The 17,700-nt window shown below is 44.4% G+C and overlaps 1 protein-coding gene across 2 annotated transcripts in view; it reads left to right on the top strand.

Moving 5' to 3' along the window:
- Mettl9 (methyltransferase like 9) overlaps positions 1 to 719 on the top strand; it is a 45,255-nt gene extending 44,536 nt beyond the window's left edge. Inside the window, exon 5 of one of the 2 annotated variants that reach the window (XM_052760943.1) lies at positions 8 to 719. In XM_052760943.1, the coding sequence (XP_052616903.1) occupies positions 8 to 210 (203 nt within the window). In that variant the 3' untranslated portion in view covers positions 211 to 719. Of the gene's footprint in view, positions 1 to 4 lie in introns of both variants that reach the window. The other variant, XM_052760942.1, reaches the window with a different exon arrangement.
- Positions 720 to 17,700: the final 16,981 nt, after the last annotated feature.

The following is a 17,700-nucleotide window of genomic DNA, read 5'->3' as shown; positions in this document are numbered from 1 at the left end:
CTAGTAGGTGGCAAGTGGGAGAAACCATCAGAAATTTTGGAAATCAAGGGACAGAATTGGGAGGAACAAGTGAATAGCCTGCCTGAAGTGTTCAGGAAAGCTGGCTTTGTCATCGAAGCTTTCACCAGACTGCCGTACCTGTGTGAAGGCGACATGTACAATGACTACTACGTTCTGGACGACGCTGTCTTTGTTCTCAGACCAGTCTAAACATGTGGAGGCCCAAGCCTTCAGAGTCCACCCCTGGAATCTGCCCTCCAGAAGAGGGGCTGTGTCCAGTGATGTGAGCGGGACTGCCTCTGGGGGCTGCCAGTCTCAGTATCGTGTAGGAATTTTAAAAGCCAAAATACTAATTCTTTCTTTGTAGTGTGTAAAGGAGTGTTTTTAAAAACAAAAACCCAACTCTTTGTGTATTTTTAATCAACTCTTTACTCAGAGTCACGCTCCAATGCAGGTCACTCTCCAATTATGATGGAAGATATTTTTTATACTTAATTGCTGTAGGGACTCATTCCCAGACAGAGCAATAGTCATGACGTCATGGAACCGATAAATGGATTGTTTTTAAATAAATGAAGACTGGCAATAAAGCTGTCCATTCAATTCCAAATATTGGTTATAAGGTAGAGCCACAGATAATTCATTCTTGTTTAGAAACTCCTTCTGTTACTATTCAAAAAAATGTTTTTAATCATGCTAATAAACGTTTTTGGAGATGACTCTGGCACCATGTTTAAGTCACTTTCAGATTTGAAACATGCAGGCTGAGCGGGGAAGGCGAGCTTCGGCTTGGGCATGGTGGAGGATGCAGTTTGTGGAGAACCTCAGGCAGCTTTGACATCCCTAGAATGAGCATTTAGATACAGTGCTCTAGGGAGCACCAGCCTCAGTCAGTGTTGGGAAGCATCTGCTTCTGGCCAGGCTGTCCCACAGCTTTGCCCTAGATGACCTCCTGTCCTCAGGACTGAAGCATTCCATTGCATTGACTGACAGGATGCAGCCTAAAATGTCTTTATTCAACTTCTTCCTCTTCCTCATATGCCTGCTTCCCAGAACTTGGCTTATCCCCAAGTCCTTAACTGAGTTTAGTATTTGCCAAGAATGTGTATGTTTGCTGAAGACCATAGCTGATACATGCTAGAATCAGGAGTGCCTCCAGGAAACTCAGAAACATGGTGCTAGAGGAGACCTCATTAGCAAGATCAGTAACCATTGTGGACATTTCAAAGAGCAGACTGCTTAACCCAGGACCTAAAGTCCCAGTGGTCACAGCAGTGACAGTGCATGAAGTGTGGGTAGTCACAGTATGTCACCCAGGTGCTCATTAACTGTTCACATTTACGAACAGAAATTGTGAAATTGCAATATAACGACAACACCTAGGCGACAGGGCCACCGAGTGTTCATTAGGAGCATCACCTCTACATCCCCACCTCAGCAGCCCTCCACTGTTACTGCATGTGGGCCATGCAAACGGTTGGTGCAGATTGTTAGTGGTGTGTTCCAGTGATTTTATTTTTCAGGACGTGATAAATGAGGTACAGATAGTGCCCTAGATTGTGAACGGAGGGATGGAGCAACCCTAACATACTTCTTTTGCAGTGGAGACTTGCTTCTTTAGCTAGCTGATGTCTTTAGGAGCTGCTGTTTAATCCTTCCAAACCAGGGACAGATATTCTGAGGCTAGTGACCCTAAAGCGGCTCCTGTCTTTGAAGTTGAGGTCTGTTGAAAAATACTAAAAAAGCAGAGAAAACATGTATGTTTGTGCATTCTAAAGACAATTTCTCAAGAAAATCTGAGGTTCTCCGAAGACCAGTTTATTAGAAATGCTGGTTTTTTTTGGCTTGGAAATCAGATGTATTCCTATTACTGTCTGGGCTGGGAAGTCTTGGCACATTGTCACCATTGGCCACTAGATGGCAGTGTTGCTTACTGACTGGCAATGGTTCACCAGCCATGGACTCCTGCTTTTCTCCCCAAGGATAATAATGCTGCCTTGTGTACACCATTCCTGGGGTAAGTGCTTCAAACCCAGTTAAGGCTGTGTCTGAGAAGCCAAGAGCTCAGCTGTGGTCAGGCACGCTTGCTATGTGACCCGAAAGGTGAGTGGAGAAAGGAAACACAACTTGCCCCTGGGATTCCTGGTGCCCTGCACCTGCATTCAAAACCTCTGGAGTGTTGAGAGCACCGATTACAGAGAAGGGAGGGGGAGAGGACACAACGTTCCTTGCCGCTTCCCCCTCGGATGAAGTCATTAAAACCGCAACTTTTCCACCATCCCGTTTGAACTGTCAGCCGGTTTTGTTGGTTTGGTGTAGCCAGTTTGCAACAGGAAACAAGCTGGGCAGGGAAATAAGTGAAACTTTGGTGTTTCCAGTCATTAACGTTGTACAGAAGTTAGGGCTGACACCACAGAGCACAGACTTGGCCTCCTCATTGGCTTGAAACAACCAGAATGTTCACAGATTTACGGCCCAGGTATCAAAGATAAATTGGATTGGCAGATAGTTGAATAAATGTTTGTTGAGCAAGCATGAGGATCCCCATGAAGACCTTGGAATCCTAGCATGTGGGAGTCAGACATCCCTGGAGCAAGGTGGCTCCCCAGGTAAGACCCTGCCTCAGTCTATACAGTGGAGTGCAATTGAAGCAACCGGAAGTCAGCCTTGGACCTCAGCACGCACACATGTACCCTCATACCCAAACAAACACACACACACACACACACACACACACATAGAGGGAGAAGTTCATATTGTATCCACCTGAAGAAATACTTCTGATGTAAATGAGAAAAATCCACCCTGAAATTGTAGTCCTGTGACAGGAGATTCTGAGGTCTCGTGTAGCTAGTGGGTAATGAGTCGCTAAGAGGCTGTGCATAGTGATTGTGGAGCCCCACAAAATGCAGCTACATACACATTTTGCTTTACCAGTTCAGTGTGTTTGTGTTGTCTACCTTCTAGGTAGGAATTCTAAAAATTGAATAGTGTCTTAATTTTGAACTATATTAAAAGTAAACTGACTTGGGACTAATTCCATGTTTGTAAAAATTAGAGTTCTATCTGATTTAGCTCTTGTCTCGCAGGCCCTCATGCTCCTCTCTGATGGACCCATCCCGTGTTCCAGGCTGTCAAGTTTCCAATACTTTTTCTCATGGTCTTTTCCTATCCGCAGCTCCCGTTCAGGATGCTCCACTCCTGCAGCTGGTTTTTTTTTTTTTTTTTTTTTTTTACTTTTTCAAAAGTTTACCTTTGTGTGTATAAGTGTTTTGCCTGCATGTGTACATGTGCTGGTATGTGTGCCTGGTGCCAGTGGAGGTCAGAAGAGGGCCCCAGGTCTTCTAGAACTGGAGCTGTCCATTGTGAGCCACCATGTGATTGCTGAGAATTGAACCCAGGTCCTCTGGAAGAGCAGCCAGTGCTTTTACCCACTGAGCCCCCTCCAGCTGATTTCATTTTTAAATTATCAGTGCTCACTGAAATAGGATGTCATCATTTTCTTTTTTCCATTTTTTATGTAGTCAAATACATGTAACATAGGTTAACCACCAACCATTTTCAATGATTTTTATGTAGTCTAATGAGGCAATCTTTTCTCTCATCTGTCTCTAGAACACTTCATTTTGCCAAACTGGAAACTTCATATTAAACGACCAACTCCATATCCAAGTTCCATCCTTGTATATACTAAGGGAAATAAATGAGTCTCTCTCTCTCTCTCTCTCTCTCTCTCTCTCTCTCCCTCCCTCCCTCCCTCCCTCTCTCATTTAAATCAAATTGCCATTTAATTTCACACACACACACACATACATGCAAAAAACAAAACACTATGAGTCTATATCTGCAAGGAGCTTAGAGTCATGAAAGTAGAATGTTTATCCATTTGTCTACTAATAGACACTCGGATTGTTTCCACATTTCAGATGTTGTGAATGATGCTGCTGTGTTTATGAATGTATAATTATTTCTTTAAGACTTCACTTTTGGGGAGCAGATACCAAAAGTGGAACTGCTGGATCATATTGTAACTCACTCTAGTTTTTTTAGAAACTGCAATGATGAAACCATTTTATATTCCCACCAGCAGTCCCCAGAGTTCCAGTTTCCTCACATCCTTGCCAGCACTTTGTATTTTAGATAGTAGGTGTCTAATGTGTATGAGCTGATACTGTTTGGTTCTCATTCCCTAATGATGAATGCATCATACTTTTATAGTTCAACTTGGGGCGTTTGGCTTCATTTCCTGGTAAAGTGCACTTTGTAAATACTGGTACCGCTGAACAACAGAATCCTTTTTCTCTATGAAATATTAGACCTCTATGAAGAATTGGGAGAATATTATTACATAACTAGAATTTAAGAGTCCCTCTGGGTCTGAAAGTCAGTCTGACCTATTCAGATGAATTAATGCCTTCAGTATAAAGCCATTTCAACATTACTTTCAGTACCTGTAAGATGGTGACATAACATTGATGTCTGCACTTCAGTTCTAGAACATAAGAATAGATACGATGCCCAAATGCTGTTGTCGGCCGCCCCGTTAGGACTTGACACAATAGTGATTTATTTTGGGGGGGTGGGGTCTTGCTATGTTGCCAGGCTGGTCTCAAACTCAAGGGTTTGGAGTGATCCTTGTATTCTGGCTCTTTGAATGCAGGGAACTGTAGTTTTGTGCCATGCCTTGGCTGGGATATTAAATGCCTATGAGCACCCAGCTCTCGCCCAGCAGTGGGTTGAAGTGGCCAGGACTACGTGGCCATCCCTGAAGTTCACAGTATCAGTTTCTTAGCACTTGGGTTTCACACTGACGGCTGTTAATGGTCACAAAGCCCTGATGAGCTTTTGCATTCCAAATATCATGCTAACTAGAGAAAAGAAAAGCAGCCGAAAAGAAGACAGTGAAGACAGCTTCACCCGTCTGGTTTGTAGCGAGCTTCACCCGTCTGGTTTGTAGCCTAGCGTACCTCCGGTGACATTTTGGTAGGTATCCTTGCAGGATTCCCAGGTGCATGTGAGGATGTGCCGGTCCACGCGTCTCTACTTGCCATAACAGATGCTTTTATTTCTCTAGAAGAAATTGTGCAAAGCTCACAGGTTTCTAATCAGAAGCTGACAAAAGATGCAAGACATTTCTTGTCACTCAGGGCTTGAGAACAAACCGAACCAAAGCCTGGGGGACCAAAGGATGGTTTTGAGGATGTTGGAAAAAATAGAAAAATCCATCGATGGGCATCAGAACACCTCAGTGGCTCCTTTCTGAAGAGAATGTTTAATTTTGTTGTGACAAAATAATGTAAAAATTAGGATGATTGAGATGTTTCATTAAATGGGAGAATTGCAAGAGAGCCTCCCGGGCCCATAATTATATTTTCACTGGGTAAGATGAAAAACAGGTATGCATAATCTCACTGGTACAAACCCATTATTTTAATGTATTTGTATCGCATTTTAATAAAAGCACATATATTAGTAGTTGGCTTTTGTGTTTTAGAGATGAAAGGATTTTCGTGTGTGTGTGTGTGTGTGTGTGTGTGTGTGTGTGTGTGTTTATTATATGAGCTTTCTTTGAAGACTTCTTCCATGTGGGGATGGGACCCAGGGCTGGCACATGCTATGCTCATTCTCTACCACTGAGCTGCACCTGCAGCCCAAGACTGTTCTAATGAGAAGTATACTCATGCCGTCGGTGGATGGTCATCCAGCCATGGGCTTGACGCTGAACACGTAGGATGGATCTCCCTGCTATCATTGTATGCATCTGTTGTGGCCTGGCTAGTAAGTTTTTTTTTTTTTCTGGAAAGCTCCAAACTTTTTTTTTTTTTTTAAATGCATGATGATAAAGTAAGGAGCTTTTCTCATTCAGCTTCAGCAACTGCAGACACGCCAGTCTCATCCCATCCATTCTCCTGCCACTCCTGGATTCCACCTCCTTCATGCACACCTCAGCCCACTTTACAGTTTGTAAAAGTTAGAGACTTTTTTGTTGGTTTTTGAGACAGGCTTTACTGTACAGCCCTGGCAGGCCCAGAACTTTTTTTGTAGGCTAGGGCAGGCTGGCCTCAAACTCAAAGAGATCTGTGCCCATCACAGCTGGCTAAGATGGGACTCTTAAAAGAGCCTGCTACAGTGACCACATCTTTAGACAGACTGACTACCAAGTATCTAGCGGCCACATGACTCCAGCTGTATTTTTGCCATTTTTTGAGACTGGGTCTCACCTTCTAGCCCATGCCGGCCCCAAATTCACAGCCATTCTGTCTCAGCTATCCCATGTGCTGCAATGACAGGTGTGCGTCACTCCTTCCTGCTGGACTTTGAATTTTGAATGATGTCTTTGAATCTGGAGCCAAATAAATTCCCTGTATTGTCATTGGCTGCTGTCTTCAGCGAAGCCAACCACCCATCCCCGGGAGATCCCAGGCAATAGGACCTTGGGAGGGAAGTGGGCGGAGGAGCTGTGCACTCCCTGTGCAATCCAGAGAGGTGTGGCTGGGCCCCACTGCGGTGGGACTCAGAGCCTTGGAGCCTGCAGCTTAGCAGGTGAGGACTCTCGGACCAGGCGCTGGGGACAACAGTGAATAGACAGACGGTAGGTAGAGTGTGGGTACCTTGTGGGCTCCTAGGGTATCCTTAGGAGGGTGAGAGGGTGTGTGTGTGAGATGACACTTCACAGAAGGCATCAGAACCTGCTTAGTAACAGTCACATCAGCAACAATCAGACGCCGTTTGAAGGACACCTGCAGCAGCAATAGCACCAGTCATACATAATAGCTACTGCTCTCTGAGTCCTTCAAGCCAGGCTGGGCTGGGAGCTTTGGGGATGTTAAAGGCGAGAAGGTGAAGTTTAATGCTTGCCTGGCTCTTGTGAGAAAATGTGAAAAGATGGGCCCAGTATACCCTGGATACATACTTAGTTTATTTTGCACTGGGAAGTGAATGCAATCACACACATGCTAGGTGAGCAAGCTCTCCCATTGAGCTATCCAGTCTGCCACCATACATTTATGAATGCCCAAAAACATGTTCACATGCCACCTTCACATACAAAGATGGAAAAGGCCAGAAAGGTTAAGGAATTTGCTTAATAACACACAGCTAGGAACTGGTGGTCCAAGTCAGAGCTGTGCTCTTATCTTGGGTTGCTGCTGGGTCCCTGGGTTTGGGATTTGGGACTGTTGAGCATGTCTGGCATTTGCAATCCCTTAGCTAGCCCAGACCCGGCTCTGTCACCTAGTAGCTGCAAGGCTTTGATCTGCTCACTCGGCTTCTGAGAAATACCATTTTCATTTGTGAAGCAGGCACAATGGTGGTATTTACCTCCAGGTTTCTGCAAGTATTCAGTGTGACAGTGCGTGCCCAAGGCTGGCCTCATTCACTGTTTCCGAGACCATGTATGTACCTTGGGGATCCTGCAGCTGTGCTTTAGAGCACACACTGCCGTTTGCTTGCTGTGTGAGCTTTTCAAGTGTGTGAACTCACCTGTGAAACAGCAGGGTAAACTCAGGGCTGGTAGAGTAAGCAGGGAGGGACCCAGTATGGAGGACACCTGGTGAGGAGAACACCCAGGAAGTCCCATCTCTTCTCTTCTCACTTGCATTTTGATGATGATCAAGGTAGACATGGCTGAGAGTTTGTGTTCCGGGTAGAGGGGGTAGGTACTTAAAGCCCGGTATCTCTCCCCACAAACTCACCATCCCCCTGACTTCTGTAGTCCTAAACTAGGGCGTCCCAATGTGACGTACTAAAGTAAAATGCTAGTTCACATAACTCAGATGGGCTTTCTTTTGCCGTAGCCATGAACTGTCTTTGCTTGTTTTGTTTTTGGTTTTGAGAAAGGGTTTCACTATGTAGTCCAGGGTATCCTGGAATTCGATATATACACTAGGCTGGCCTTGAATGAGCAGTGATCCTCCTGACTCTGACGCTCTCCAGAGTACTAGGACTGAATTACAGTCACTTGCCATCACACTCAACTATGAAATGATACCTTTTATTTATTCGTGTGTGTGTGTGTGTGTGTGTGTGTGTGTGTGTGTGTGTGTGTGTGTGTGTAAACTCGCCCAGTTAGTGTCTATGGGCCCATATTTGGTGCTCATGCTGCAGACTTTACATGGAACTGCCTTACAACAGCAGTAAACTGTTGGTAGATGTCTGGGTGGCATGTCTCAGCTTGAAGGAATCTTCCTAGCATCACTTCTCATTTCATAGACTAACTGCCTGGTCCACAGCCCAAACAGCTTGTTTCTGGCTCGCCTGTGACGTGTAGGTTTTGAGATGTTAAATTGGGAGCCACTCTGTTCCAGTCTGAGGACAGCTGACTACTCCCTCAGGCAGCCTCTGTCCTGAGGAGCTCTGAGGTCTGTAATGACTGCTGCTGTCTTCATCTGAGGTTCTGCAGGGTGTTTTGGTGGAGAAGGGACAGGGCCACAGAGAAAGCTATCAGCTGTCCACCACCAAATGGTCCATGCCTTCCTTCCCCAGCTCTTTCAATTCTTTCGACCAGCCCTCTACAAGAGAGTACCCCAAAGGGCTTTTAATTAAAACCAAATCCCCAATTGGCAGTGGGCTGGGGTTTCACCGGACTGAAGACATTCAGTCCCCAGAAAGAGGAGTGTTTAGTTCATTATTGTAAACCTCTCATAGCGGTAATAGGATCAGTGCAGCTGGGCACAAGAAGCCTCATTGTCTGGGGAATCGGAGGACTGTGAATAAGGCTGATGGCCCAGGGCCATGTGACCATAGAGAAAAAGGAAGGAGGCAAAAGGCTCCCCAACCACCCAGATCCAGGAAGTTGTTGTTAGAGCTGAACATAGCAGCTCCCAGGAGCAGCTGGTGGACAGAATGCTCTAGAATGCCGTGGGCTCTGGTTTGTTCAACTCCTGTTAGAATGCAGGGTTTTGGTGCCTGGGTGGTTTGAAAGTGTCGTGGTCTGTCTTTGTCCTGGAAAGTCAAATGAGCACAATTGGTTTTTGTTTGTTGTTTGTTTTTTGATGTTTGCTATGGAGGGTCCCTAGGGACAAAACAATCCATTGATGTAATACGTTAGGCCATGCTGTGAGGGTTGGACTGGGCAATGCTGGGGTGCCTGTAATTTCTAGATACCACCAACCCATCATGGGGTTTTCTTTACCACCCGAAGTTCCTTCTAATACTGAAAGAGGGTGCTGTTGTTACCTCACGACTGGAAAAAACTGAGGAAAGTTCCCTTTTAAGGTTCTTAGTCTCATAAATAAAACGATTCATAAACAGATTCAGAAGGAAGGTAAAAAAACAGTTATATTGGAGTTGAAGAGAAAAACATAGAAAAGGGGAAGCGAACATCCCAACAGCCACCAGAGGGAGAGATGGAGAAAGCTGTGCTTTTAAGCTGTAAATAGCTTCTCAGGAAGGGACAAGCTCTCCTGAGGATGGAAGTGGTCTAGTGAGCGGAGGGAAGAGCTCAGAATGCTCCTGGCCACGCTGTGGTCTCCAGGGGCACCCTTCCCCGTGGTGCGGGGCCTTCTTTCACAGATGCTGTGTTCATTAGATGAGGCCAGGATGAGGAAGTCTTCCTCTGCAGACTGGCTTCTTTTATGTTAGTCTCATCAAGCTCTCTTCAGTCCGTAATCTCCTGTCACATCATCTCCTCTCTGGGGTGTGGCCTGCCTGGAGGTCTCAGCAGAAGCAAAGCGCAGTTTCCGGTCTTCAGCACGCTAGCCTCAGCGTCCTGTGTGCCTTCCTCTTGGTCACCTCTCTCACCTGAGGTCTCCCCGGCATTGTGGCCACTCCTTCAGTTCTCTTTCTGCTTCTTCCACATCTTTTTACTTAAAAACAAAACAAAACAAACAAACAAACCCCAAACAAAACAGCTTCTATGACTGTGTTTAGAAGAAGCTGAGATGGAGAAAATTTCAAGCGTTTACACAAAGAAATGAGAGCATGCGTTGCTCAGTGGTGGAGACGGTGTCTGGCATTGCATCGTTGGGGATCACAGTGTAAAAACCGTTGTGCATGCTTATGCAACCCATATACTACAGGTCAGTCCTGTCATGTGGCCACTCACAGTCAGATCCGGCAAAAATGTGCTGTATGGAGTTTCTGTTGCAGACACAATGTTTCACAGCAAATACTTTAAAATTCCATTATGTATTGTATTTATTGCATGTGTAAGAGTGGGTACGAAAATGTAAATTTCATATGTGGAATGTTTATGCTGTCAAAAATTATTCTGTTTTTTTAAAACCATTTAAACAACCATTTGTGCGTCATCATCAATATCCTCAAACACCGGAGTCAATCAGTTTATGAAGAGACGATGCTGATTTTAGCTCACGGGTTTCGAGGCTCTTCCAGGACAGGTGAGCAAGCCTCTGCAGTGAGATGGCTCATCATGTCTGGAATGTTTAGTGGATAACTGCTCTGCTCACCTCATCAGCCAGAAAGAGGGAAGCTCCAGATCCCACAATCCCCTGTGAGCACATACCCCACTGACCCAAGAACCTCCCATTGTCTCCTCTCAAAGGCTCCATCACCTCTCAAGAGTGCATCCTGGGCTCTGAGCCTTTAACAGGAGTGTCTGGGGGGCCTTGGTCATTCAAACCACAGTTCCATTCTCATGAGCTGTATAAAGCAGGCAGCCATTTGAATGGACCAAAGGTGCTGACCCTCCCATTAAAATACCAGATGGCTTACCAAAGCGACTTGCTGCCAGCTCTGATGACTAGAGTTTTATCCCTAGAATCCCCATGGTGGAAGGAAAGAACCACTGCAAGTTGTCCTCTGACCTCCACAGGAGCCCTGTGGCATGCTCCTCGAGATAAATAAGTGAGTGCAAAACTACTTTAGAAGATGAGGGCTCCTTAGAAAATGTAACAACACAGTTGCATCAACAGATTTAAAAATACTAGTAATTATTCTTTTAAATATGCATACAGTCAGGGCTCAAATTTTTTCTCTCTTTTTTTTCTTTTAGTTTTTTTCATGACAGGGTTTCTTCATGTAGTTTTAGTGCCTGTCCTGGATCTTGCTCTGTAGACAAGGCTGTCCTCGAACTCACAGAGATCCGCCTGGCTCTGTCTCCTGAGTGCTGGGATTAAGCACCAACCGCTGCCTGGCTCTTTTTTTTTTTTTTTTTTGAGATAGAGTCTAGTAGACAGCCCAGGTTGGCCTTGAACTTGCTATGTAGCCAAAGAAGACTTGAACTTTGACTCTCATGCCTCTCCCAAGTGCTAGGATTCCAGGTATGTGCCAGCATGATGAGCTTATGTGACCCTGGGAATTGAGCCTGTGGTTTTGTGCATGCTAGGTGACTGGGCCACTTTTGCAACCCTAATTATTTTCTATCTATCTATCTATCTATCTATCTATCTATCTATCTAATTTATTTATTTATTTATTTAATTTGCTTGTTTTACACCCCAGCCTCAGTTTCTGCTCCCTCCTCTCCTCCCAGCCACCCACCCTCACCCCTTCTCTGTTCCCACACCCCAATCCACTCCTCTTCTGTTTCTGTTCAGGAAAGGATAGGTCTCCCATGAGTATCAACAAAACATGGCATATCAAGTTGCAGTAAGACTAAGTACCTCCCCATGTATTACAGCTGGACACGGCAACCCAGTACCCAGTATGAGGAGTAGGGTCCCAAAAGACAGTAAAGGAGATGGAGACAGCCCCTGCTCCCTCTGTTAGGAGTCCCATAAGAGGACCAAGCTACACAACTGTAACATGTATGCTGAGTGCCTAGGTCAGTCCCAGGCAGGCTCCTTGGTTGTTGGTTCAGTCTCTGCAAGCCCCTATGAGCCCAGGTTAGTTGATTCTGTGGGGTTTTTTTTTTATGGTGTCCTTGGCCCCTCTAACTCCTACAATCCTTTCTCCTCTTCTGCAGGATTCCCTGAACTCCACCTAATGTTTGGCTGTGGGTCAGCATCTGTTTCCATCAGATGCTGGATGACACCTCTCTGATGACAATTGGGCTAGGCACTAATTGATGAGTATAGCAGAATATGGTTAGGCATCAATACATTGAGGATTTTTTCCCCCTCCAGTCATGTTTGGTTCTATCCTAGGTCTTTGGGTCATCTAGCCTGTGGATCCTGGTGCTCCAGGCAGTGTCAGGGGTGGGCTTACTCTCTTGGCATGGGTCATTGGTTGACTACTCCCTCAATCTCTTGGCCACCCTTACCCCAGCACATCCCATAGGCAGGACAGACTGTATGTCGAAGGTTATGTGGCTGGGTTGGTTTCCCACTCCCTCCCTTTGAAGTCTTGCCTGTTCACAGGAGATGGCCAATTCAGGCTATGTATCATCTATTGCTAGGAGTCTTAGTTGGGGTTATCCTTGTAGATTCCTGGGAGATTCCCTTGCACCAGGTTTTTACCTGACATTAAAATGCCCCCCACTTTCCAGTAGTCTCTTTCAGTACTCTCACCCTCCATCATCCCTCACCCAACCTTATCACTCCTGTTCCCATCCCTACTGACCTGCAGTCCATTCATGGAATCTCTTCATTTCCCCTTTCCAGGGAGATCCAGGCATTCCCCCTTGAACTCTCCTTGTTACCTAGTCTCTCTGGGTCTGTGGATTGTAGCATAGTTATCCTTTATTTTATAGCTAATATCCTAATATCCACTTTACGAGTGAGTACATACCATGTTTGTCTTTCTGGGTCTGGGTTACCTCACCCAGGATGATTTTATTTATAGTTCCATCCATTGTCCTTCAAATTTCCTGATGTCATTGTTTTTAATAGCTGAGTAATACTCCATTGTGTACATGTACCACATTTTCTTTATCCATTCCTCAGTTGAGGAACATTTAGGTTGTTTCCAGGGCTGTTACAAGTAAAGCTGCTATGAACATAGTGAGCAAGTGTCCTTTTGGTATGATTGAACATCCTTTGGGTATATACCCAGGAATGGGATAGCTGGGCCTTGTGGTAGATTGATTCCCAGTTTTCTGAGAAACTGTCATATTGATTTTCAAAGTGGCTGTACAAGTTTGTACTCGAGCAATGGAGGAGTGTTCCCCTTGCTCCACATCCTCTCCAGCATGGTTTTGATCTTAGCCATTCTGACTGGTAGAAGATGGAATCTCAAAGCCATTTTGATTTGCATTTCCCCAAAGGCTAAGAACGTTGAATATTTAAGTGTTTCTCAGACATTTGAGATTCTTCTGTTGAGAATTCTCTATTTAGATCTGTACCCCAATTAAAAACTGGATTACTTAATTTTTTGGTGTCTAGTTTCTTGAGTTCTTTATATATTTTGGAGATCAGCCCTCTTTCAGATGTGGGGTTAGTGAAGATCTTTTCTCATTCTGTAGGCTGCTGTTTTATCATATTGACGTTATAGGCAGATGTTTCTTTGCAGACATTTCTTTCCCACACACCAGTTCCCAAAAAACCGACATGGAGTCTTAATACTAATTGTAATGATTGGCCAATAGCTCAGGCTTGTTACTAGCTAACTCTTACATTTAAATTAACCCATATTTTAATTCTATGCTTTGCCACATGGGTTGTTACCTTTCAGTATGGCATGCCCATCTTGCTTCTCTCTGTGTCTTCTGGCAACTGCCTGGCTCTGACCTTCTTTCTCCCAGCATTCTCAGTTTGGCTCTCCCACCTAACCTTATCCTGTTCAGCTATTGGATAGTCAGCTTCTTTATTAAACCAATCTGAGTGACAAATCTTCACAGTGTACAAAAGGATTTTTCCACAGCAGACAGTGTCCTTTGCCTTACAGAAACTCTTCAGCCCTTTTATCATTTGTACATAAAAGAGTACTGATTTTTTAAAGTTAATCTTGTATCCAGCCACTGGAATAAAGATATTTATCAACTGTAGGAGTTCCCTGGTAGAATTTTTGGGGTCTCTTATGTGTATTCTCATATCATTTTCGCATGAAGACACTTTGACTTGTTCTTTTCTGATTTGTATCCCCTTGATTTCCTGTAGTTTTCTTATTGCTCTAGCTAGAACTTCAAGTACTATATTGAGCAGGTATAGAGAAAGTGGATGGCCTTTTCTTGTTCCTGATTTTAGTGGAATTGCTTTGAGTTTCTTTCCATTTAATTTGATGTTGGCAATCAGCTTGTTGTATATTGCTTCTGTTATGTTTAGGTATGTTCCTTGTGTCCCTGATCTCTCCAAGACTTTTATCATGAAGGGGTGTTGGATTTTGTCAAAGACTTTTTCATCATCTAATGAGATGATCATGTGTCTTTTTCTTTCAGTTTGTTTATATGGTGGATTACATTGACAGATTTCCATATGTTGAACCATCCCTGCATCTCTGGGATGAAGCCCATTTGACTGTGGTGGATGGTCTTTTTGATGTGTTCTTAGATTCAGTTTGCCAATATTTTATTGAGTATTTTTGCATCAATGTTCATGAGTAAAACTGGTCTATAATTCTCTTTCTTTGTTGAGTCTTTGTGTGATTTGGTTATCAGGGTGACTGTGGCTCATAGAAAGACATTGACAGTGTTCCTTCTGTTTCTATTTTGTAGAATAATTTGAGGAGTATTGCTGTGGGATGTCTTTCTGTATGCTGTGAATATTATGTTGTTTCCATTGGTTAATAAATGATAGATTCTATTTTTGTATCCATTCTGTTAACCTGTGTCTTTTATTGGCAAATTGAGTCCACTGATATTGAGAGATAATAATGACCAATGATCGTCAATTCTTGTTATTTTGTTGTTGGTGCTGGTGGTAGTGTGTGATTGTGTGTGTGTGTGTGTGTGTGTGTGTGTGTGTGTGTGTGTGTGTGTGTGTGTTTTCCCTTCTTTGGGTTTTGCTGGTGTGAGATTATCTATTGCCTGTGTTTTCATGGGTGTAGTTAACTTCCTGGGGTTGGAGTTTTCCTTATAGTACCTTCTGTAGGGCTGGATTTGTGAATAGATATTGTTTAAATTTGACATTGTCATGAAATAAGTTGTTTTTCTCCATCCATGGTGATGCTGGGTATAGTAGTCTGCATTGGCATCTGTGGTCTCTTAGAGTCTGCAAAACAGCTGTCCAGGCCCTTCTGGATTTTAGGGACACTGTTGAGAAGTCAGGTGTGGTTTCCCTTATACAGCCACTGTCCCATCTAAGGAGTTCCATGTGTTCAGGAACAAGTTCAAATAAAAGCCAGAGTAAGATGTTCCTGTGCTAACACCCCTCCAGTGGCTCCGCCCCACTTCAAAGCCAAGTGTAAGTGCTTATGGAAGAGGCCAGCCACTCCCAGCCTCATTGCCCTCCTTTCTTATCCTTGTGTGGTTTAATGGGAAAGCATGCAAATAAATCATAATTTTTTTTCTTTCTGCAGATATTCCTGTAATTTGTTCCTTTCTGACCTCAGAACTTCCATGATGTTTTGCCATGGCTCCCATTCCTTCACTACCTCTCTTTCCTCAGTAGCATCCATCACTCCCTGACATAAACAGAGTTACCTAACCTGATTGCCTATTAATTTTCTTCCTGCCTCCCCAACACATCAACAGGGGCACGACTCTGCAAACTGCTGTATCCTCAGAGTGTAGAGAATGCCTAGTCTGCAGTGATGCTCAATAAACATTTGATAAACGAATGCATGAAATAATTACATAGATATAAATATGTACTTTAGTCATGCCTGGTGCTCTGAAAGAGAAGTATTGGCATTCTCTCTAATTGTCTTGTCTTAGAGAATTCATGGAGGGCTGTATGGAGGACTTGGGATTTATAATGAGTTGAGTTAGCCAGGCCAAAAGGGAGGAGTCTTCACAGAAGACCTTGACCTGGAGAATATTACATCTTGGAAGGACAGAAAGAAGCCCTGAGCAGGAGCCTCGGGAATGAGGCACGAAGAAGTGGGTGGCACAACCCCTAAAGGGTTTTATCTGAGAAGTAAAAAGAGAGGGATGGTGACAGGCAGAGACTGGAACTTTGAAAACAGCAGTCTGACCTCTTTACTTAGTAAAAACTCACACTCAGAACTTGTTCTGAGCAAAGCTCCATTCAAAGTGATTAATTTACTTCTCAAAAGACAGTATAAGGTGGGTCCCTGTGCTGGTTAGTTTTTGTCAACTCAACACAAACTAGAGTCACCTTGGAAGAGGTAACCTCAACTGAGGAATTGCCTCCATCAGATTGGCCTGTAGACAAGTCTGTGGGACATTTTATTGGTTAATGATATAGGAGGGCCCAGCTCCCTGTGGGTGGGGCCGTCCCTGCTGTGGGATGGTCTGTATGTCAAATGTGTTGCTCTGATTGGTCAATAAATAAAACACTGATTGACCAGTAGCCAGAAAGGAAGAATAGGTGGGACTAACAGAGAGGAGAATTGAGAGAATAGGAAGGCAGAGGGAGACACTGCCAGCCGCCAACATGCCAAGCAGCATGTGAAGATGCCGGTAAGCCATGAGCCACGTGGCAAGGTATAGATTTATAGAAATGGATTAATTTAAGATGTAAGAACGAGATAGCAAAAAGCCTGAGCCATTAGGCCAAACAGTTTAAATAATATAAGCATCTGTGTGTTTATTTTATAAGTGGGCTGTTGGACTGCCGGGGATTGGCGGGACCCGGAGAGAAAACTCTCCAGCTACACATGCCTGGGCTGGTGGTCCTGGGTTCTATAAGAAAGCAGGCTGAGTGAGCCACTAGGAGCAAGCCAATAAGCAGCACCCCTCCATGGCCTCTGCTTCAGCTCCTGCCTCCAGGTTCCTGTATTAAGTTCCTGACTTGGCTTCCCTGGATGATGGACTGTAAACTCGGAGCCAAATCAACTCTTTCCTCCCCAAGCTGGTTTTGATCAGTATTTTTATCACAGCAACAGAAACCAAGCTGGGACAGTACCACGATCTACCCCATTTAAAATAGAAATACAGGGAAAGTTGAAGTACAGAGAAGTGAAGCCAGTTGCCTGATATCACACAGCTAGTGAGTGGGCAGGGGTAGGAAAGAAACCAGACTGTGTGACTTTACAGTCCATGGTTTCCTTTTCTCTTTTGATTGCAACTCTTGGGAGTTATGGCTTAGATGCAGCAACATTAAAAAAAAAAAACCACATTCCAATGAGATTTGGTAAGCATGGCTTCTATGTAATACCCACTATAATCAAGGTAGAGAAATTCCCATTATTGGGACTGGAGCAAGGTGCAGGTAAGAGTACAAGCTACTCTTCAGAGGACTCCGTTTGATTCCCAGCACCCACCTGGCAGCTCCCACCTGTCAGTAACTCCAGTTCCAGGAGGATCTGATGCCCTCTCCTGGCCTCTGCAGGCACTGCACACACGTCAATGGGGGCAAACACTCATATACATAAAACAAAAATAAATAAATAAAGTAAATAATCATCAGTCTCTTCAAATTCTCTTGTGTTCTTTTGCAGTAAGGCTTCCCACCACGTGCTCAGAGTGTCCCAGGTGTCTCCTGACTTTGTCACAGTAGACGATTTTCAACTGTCTTGGAGTTTCACATAAATGGAACTGTGCAATATATCCTATTTTTATGAATGGTGCATTGTGTGTGAGCATGTGCGTGTAGTGGCCAGAAGTTGACATCAGGTACTCAGTCACTCTTTTTACTTTTTGACACAGGCTCTCCCACCTTCTTTGAACCTGGAACTTGCCAATTCAGCAAAATTAGTTGCCCAGCAAGCCTCAGGGACCCTCCTGTCTCTTCCTCTCCAGTGCTGGGATTACAGGCATGCACCCTCTGCCTTTTACTTGGGTGCTAGGGATGTGAACTT

Source organism: Peromyscus californicus, unplaced genomic scaffold (genome assembly GCF_007827085.1).
Source record: "Peromyscus californicus insignis strain IS unplaced genomic scaffold, ASM782708v3 Scaffold_4__1_contigs__length_199733344, whole genome shotgun sequence".
NCBI lineage: Eukaryota > Metazoa > Chordata > Mammalia > Rodentia > Cricetidae > Peromyscus > Peromyscus californicus.
Note: the sequence above shows the minus strand (reverse complement) of the source record. Positions and strands in the feature narration are given on the sequence as shown.